Source organism: Oncorhynchus tshawytscha, linkage group LG22 (genome assembly GCF_018296145.1).
Source record: "Oncorhynchus tshawytscha isolate Ot180627B linkage group LG22, Otsh_v2.0, whole genome shotgun sequence".
In the NCBI taxonomy this organism is placed as follows: domain Eukaryota; kingdom Metazoa; phylum Chordata; class Actinopteri; order Salmoniformes; family Salmonidae; genus Oncorhynchus; species Oncorhynchus tshawytscha.
The window spans coordinates 11,533,175-11,539,350 of record NC_056450.1 but is presented as its reverse complement, the minus strand read 5'-3'; the positions used below and the strand labels follow the sequence as shown (position 1 = coordinate 11,539,350).

The following is a 6,176-nucleotide window of genomic DNA, read 5'->3' as shown; positions in this document are numbered from 1 at the left end:
TGAGGAGGAGAGGCAGGGCGTTGCCAGTTAACAGCTAACGAGCTGCTCTGGCACAGCAAGCCTGCCGGGGAACTACACTTGCTGGGCAGGCTGGGGGTCCTAGGGGCCCAGTGAGGCCCCACAGGGGTGGTGGTGGTGGAGCGGGCCAGTGTCCTCCAATGTCCAACGCAGCAGAGGGCCCAACCAGCTCCACCAGCAGTCATTCAGTCCCCCAGCTGTTGGCCTGTCCGTCACAGCCTAACGAACACGGCCTGTCCCTCACCCAGCAGAGGGCCGTCAATCAGAGCACACCCAGGAGGGAGCAGAGGGGCGGGACACCAGCCTACCGCCGAGACACTAACAAAGACATACTTACATTTGCAAGCGGTTTCAGCGCCACTTCTCTATAAAAAGAATGATAGAGTGTAGCTGATAAGAGTAATGACAAAGGACAAAGAGGTAGGAGGGATGAGGGTCTGAAGGGAGGGGAGGGTTGATAGCTGAGGAGTGGGTGGGAGAGCTTGATAAAATGTACACTTTTCTTACATTTCTCCATTTGGGGTTGTGTCCCTCTAAATCACATGACCTGGGAAGAATGGGATTTGTTATATGAGGATTTTTCCATGTCATGAGTTGACATTCACTTAATTTCCTGGAAATGGAACGGAATGTTAAGGGAATGAGCAGGTTGATACATTGACTTGTTTCACTGAATCAGATTTAAAGAGGTAGTGTATCTTGCCTCCTATGTTTATGTTACATTAGTAGTGATTAGTTCTGTATTTGGGTCAATTATATTCAAATAAGCATTTTAGAAATGCATTCCATTCCCTCTTTATGCCAAATATCCAGATTTACTCTCTGCTTACCACTTTCCCTCTCTGTTAGGAAAAGTACAGGTATCTGGTTGTGTTTTTTTTTAAACGAACAAGGACTAGGTGTTGAATACTCTGTAGATTCCCTTTAAGCTTTTGTTGTGTTGTTCGCACCTTCTCGTGAGCTATTCTATTGACATGCCTTACTTAGGCCTTTTGTTGTATCAGCTCAGCGGCAGGTGATGACCAGTAATTGAAGTCACACCTAAGCCCATTGTTGTTAGTAGCTCATTAAGGACTCACGCTGTTGTCATGACCCTGGATCTTCTCATCAATCAGAGGCCCACTGTTAGACTATAGGGGGGGAGGCACAGATATAGAATACAGTATGAGAATGGGAAATTAAAAGCATAATTGAGAGTTCCACTAGAGAAAGGGGGCTTGAAATGTTGTCCTGCATGGCTCTTCTCCTGGACTTAATCAGAGGCCCACGGTTAATTGGCACAGTTATATAGGATACTGTATGTACGAGAGTGGGAAATGAAAGGCATCATTGAGGCTTCCAGTCGATTCCATCTATGATGGACTAAAGTTGGCCTGCTTGTCTTGTCTAAAAGGGATCCTTCCCGGAGGAAACTTTTCCAAGTCGTGCATGTGCTGGCCATATAACACTCACAAGAGACTATCATTAATTTTTATCTTGTATACTGAATCTCACAGGGAACTGAGGACAGTCCTCCTCCATTTGGCCACTCTTCTGGGCAAACGAGGGACATCCTGAGAGCAAACAGTACATATGCAACCTGTCAGAACAAGACCAACACCTGCATTGTCGCCGACATGCGAAAGAGGAAAAGAATTGAAAGGACAGTCTACAAGTCAGACAAAAGCAATTGCCCTGAGCTGTTTGTGTTTTAAGACATACTGATGGCATTATTTAAGCCTTTGACTCATTGCTCTCCAGTCAACTCATTGTACCAGTTGAACAAATTTGCTCTAGGCCTGAGGGACCTCACGCAAATACCCCCTCTCCCCTGTATTTCTTCCCATTGTTTATCCCTTTCCATCTACCTAATGCCACACACACACACACACACACACACACACACACACACACACACACACACACACACACACACACACACACACACACACACACACACACACACACACACACACACACACAGACAGAAAAACAAACCATCTGTGGAATAGGCCTTTTGAATAACCTCAATGTTCAGCATAATGTGAACATTTAAATCAAGATGATTTACTTCATGAATTCTGCTAATAACAGATGAATAGCAGATGCTAGTCTTCTGTTATAAATGTATCTTACTTCAATAACATGATTTTTTAAAACAAATAAATAGATAATACGATATGTAAGCTATGCGTTGTTATATGTATATATATATATATATATTTATAACTTCTTTTTTTGTACACCTTTATGCAAACATGGCTAAATGTTATTCTCTGACATGTTGATACTTATATTTAACAATTCACCCTTTTAGAAATGAACCAGAAATACCTACAGTGCGCACAAATTCTGTAAAAACGTATCCTTTAACTGATGTCCTTTTGGAGAACATGAAAGGGCAGAGTGGAATAAGAACCCTTCCTCTCGTATCTTCTTGTATCTTCTCGTATCTTTAACAACCATTCGACCTTCCCACATCACCATTTGTTATCTCATAATTATCATATACATTAGTCAACACCTGTTTCACTTAACCACTTTTAATTAGGCCCGTTGAAACGACATGCTGAAGCCACAACAAAACTCTCCGACATGCAAAGGGAAGTCTGTTATGGTTCAATCACAATAAATAAAATAAAAAAGTTCTGAGGCAGGTAAACCCATTGACCAATTGGCACCCAAAGATTAAGCCTACATTTGTTAATTAGGAATAGTAAATCAAGTAAATTGGTATCTAACTAAATATGTGAGATGTTTTCCGATTTGATATTAATTTACTAGTTTAAGATAGACTTGTGGAATATCTGCATAACGCCTACATTTTTTTCGTTTCAGATGTTGAGGGACATTTAGTATATGCTACAAAAATCCATAGCTTAATTCAAGTTACAAATATTAGATGAAACCTCAGACAAATCCAAATAACAATATATTAAAGGCATTACAGTTTCAGTCAATGGTCATGGAAAGAAACCTGAAAATCTGTTAACATCATTAGACTGATTCAGTTGGCTAATTAAATTCACAGCTATATGTTCATAAGTCAATTTCCAACAGAGGTCTGATCGTCAGACAAGATAGGCTACAGGTCTGCCAAGATAGGTCTGCCTGGTGTTAATCTTATTCAAGTAATTGTATTTATTTATTTTATTATCAAATTTGATGGGACACTTGGGTTTGAGTTTAAAAGAGTTTCATTCTTTTTTGGAAAATGTGTTTATTCTTTTCCTGTAAAACACTTCATTTTGTTGGATTTTTTTAAATGTTGGGGTAAGTAAAGGTGAAATGATTACGATTTGTTGGGCGTTAAATAAAAGGTGGAATTTTGTCTAATTTCAGGTGACCCATAAATTAATAGTTTGGAATTGTTCCATTATTAAGGTTCCCGATCATGTTGTGACAAAAAAATAGTAAGTCAATTATTAGAAATAAGTTAGCTAGATCTCTATATCCTACGCATCAGAATAAAATTGTGAATTTCAAATTAGGTTTAATTATTCGTCTCTCACCATAGAAATGCTTGGTTCGAGATAAGTATCACGTAGGCTATTTAGCGCCTTTAAGAAACTGTTAAAAGGAACAGCGGAGTTCTCCTTTGATGGGATTTGGTCCGAGTGAAAACGAGTCTTTTCAACCCGTCAGTCGCCGCGGCTAAGGAACGCCCATGACTGCACAGGGTATATTAAAAGTTCGCGAGGGCGCACATACTGTCATTCAAAATCTGATAGTCAGGACGTAAGGATGCCTGCGTCACAAATTGGATTTGGCAACTTCTACTTTGAAAGAAACATCAACATGCTCCCTGGATATCAGATACCGGGTTTGGGATGTCAACCCAGGGTACGACAGCAACAAGCCCCTCATCTTGCTGCGATGACTGGGGTCCCTTTGACATATTCAGGACTACAGGGATACAACTTTATCCCCTATCCACACTACGGACACATTGCGCACATGGTAAGTTACTTGAGAATAGCCTATGCTTCTAATAGATCATTCATTACATTTTGTAATCTGAATACAACAGATACAACGTATAACTGTGCTTGATTGCTTGCCTTTCTCGCCAATAAAATGAAATGCGTAATTACGCACTTGACAAATCAGTAATGGTCGGTTATGCAGAAGTTTAAACGTTGCAACTCTCCCTTGTGTTTTCAGAACAACTCCTTTGACCTGAAGACTGTCTCACCGTATTATGAAGCGCTTCTCGGCCGAGGAGGGCCGTTCTACCCGCAATACCGACCAGGCGCAACTGATGACCCAAGCAGAGTCGCCAAGGTGGCTACCCGGGAAAGCACCAGCGCGCTCAAGGCCTGGTTGAACGAGCATCTCAAGAACCCATATCCTACAAAGGGCGAGAAGATCATGCTTGCCATCGTAACCAAAATGAGCCTCACGCAGGTGTCAACTTGGTTTGCCAACGCCAGGCGACGGCTGAAGAAGGAGAATAGGGTGAGCTGGGCGTTCAAGGGGAAATCTGACGAGGATGAGGGCGAAAGCGACGAGGAGAAGAGTGATGTCACTCTGCAGAAAAGCGCTTTGGTTGATGAAGACGAAATAGATCTTCAAACCGTCGATGACACGGTGGAGGATATTGGACATAGAGTGGACAACTCAACGCCAGAGTTGGTGGATGCACGCCTGGAGAAACAATCAAGCGATGACCATAGAGACAGCACGCGTGCTCACGGGGAAAATTATGTCGAAAAGAGTTACACCAAACGCACATCATCCCCATCTCGTCTAGGATGTAAGGACAACGCTGAGTGTCAAAAGCCCAAAATATGGTCTTTGGCAGAAACCGCGACCTCGGAAACGGTGAAAAAGCCCCACCAGGACAATCCTTGTCATCCCAGGAGCACAGAAATGGGCAAATTCTGGTCAGAATGGGCATCAAGGAATGGACTGTATATTCCCAGATATACTGCTCACGATATTCTTTAACGAAGCATTTACAGTTTTAAATGACCAAAAACACATGTTTACATCTTTTGCACTTTAAAATGCCAAACTCCAGAGATTGGAACAGGCTTATTTTTTTATGTGGGAGCCTACACGCTTACTATGGAAAATGCTGGGCAGGCCTATATGTTGTTTGGCTTCTTGTAAGACCGAAGACTCTTTACAGAGTTATGTTTTGTGTACATACGTGTAGATGTATTTGCATGAATAATCTGTACATTCTAATTTCATTTGTCTTATCATTAACATTTATTTTGGTAAAATAAAATCCCTCAAAATATGAAATGGAATTGTCATGTGTTGATCATTCACCAGTTCTTACTGTTTTTTGGGGCAAGGTCTGGCAAGGCCACAATCAGATTTTTAATGTTTTATATTTAGCTTTCCAAATGTATTCTGGTAGTTTATTACAATTTTTATCCCAAAATATTGCTTAATACCTGACTGTAAAGATTTAACAGATCTGCTTGATATGCAAATTAAATATTTGTTATCTAAACCTCAATCAATGCAGGATAAATATTGTTGAATAACAACAAGGATGAAAATTAATCATGGCCCATGGTGACATGTTCACTGACTGAAATCATCCTTTAATCAGTTCAAATGATTTCAATTAATTAATAAAGTAATTGGTTATCTCATTGTTGGGCCATGCAGGGTGATAGTCACACTAACAATTTGATGGAACATAGCCCAAACAAGGAAACTGCATGGGGTTCGTTATCCAAATTCAGACAAGAGTTGAATAATACCGTTTCAAACCGGAACACAGTAGAACTGCAGATGAGCAGAAACAGATTGATCCTACAATGCAACTTGAAGAGTCCATAAGGGGGAGCAGGCCTGCTAACCAAAACCAGTTCCGTTTTCTGCATCTCCAGAGAGAGTGTGTGTGTGTGTGTGTGTGTGTGTGTGTGTGTGTGTGTGTGTGTGTGTGTGTGTGTGTGTGTGTGTGTGTGTGTGTGTGTGTGTGTGTGTGTGTGTGTGTGTGTGTGTGTGTGTGTGTGTGTGTGTGTGTGTGTGTGTGTGTGTGTGTGTGTGTGTGTGTGTGTGTGTGTGTGTGTGGGAGAGAAACGGACATAATCAGACAACAGGAGATCATACCTACAGGATCTGATGGGTGAGAGTCAGTTAAGAGGGAGATGAGTGGTGGGTGAACGACTAGAAAAACTTCCTTGCCAATCACCCAGGTTTCCATGCATGTAAAC

At 41.4% G+C, this 6,176-nt stretch overlaps 1 protein-coding gene across 1 annotated transcript; it reads left to right on the top strand.

Moving 5' to 3' along the window:
- The first annotated feature begins 3,730 nt into the window (after positions 1-3,730).
- Positions 3,731-5,235, top strand: LOC112221408 (iroquois-class homeodomain protein IRX-1-like). Its single transcript, XM_024383557.2, has 2 exons — positions 3,731-3,957; positions 4,162-5,235. Exons 1-2 carry the CDS (start codon positions 3,742-3,744, stop codon positions 4,945-4,947), a joined length of 1,002 nt encoding a protein of 333 aa, XP_024239325.1. The 5' UTR covers positions 3,731-3,741; the 3' UTR covers positions 4,948-5,235.
- Positions 5,236-6,176: the final 941 nt, after the last annotated feature.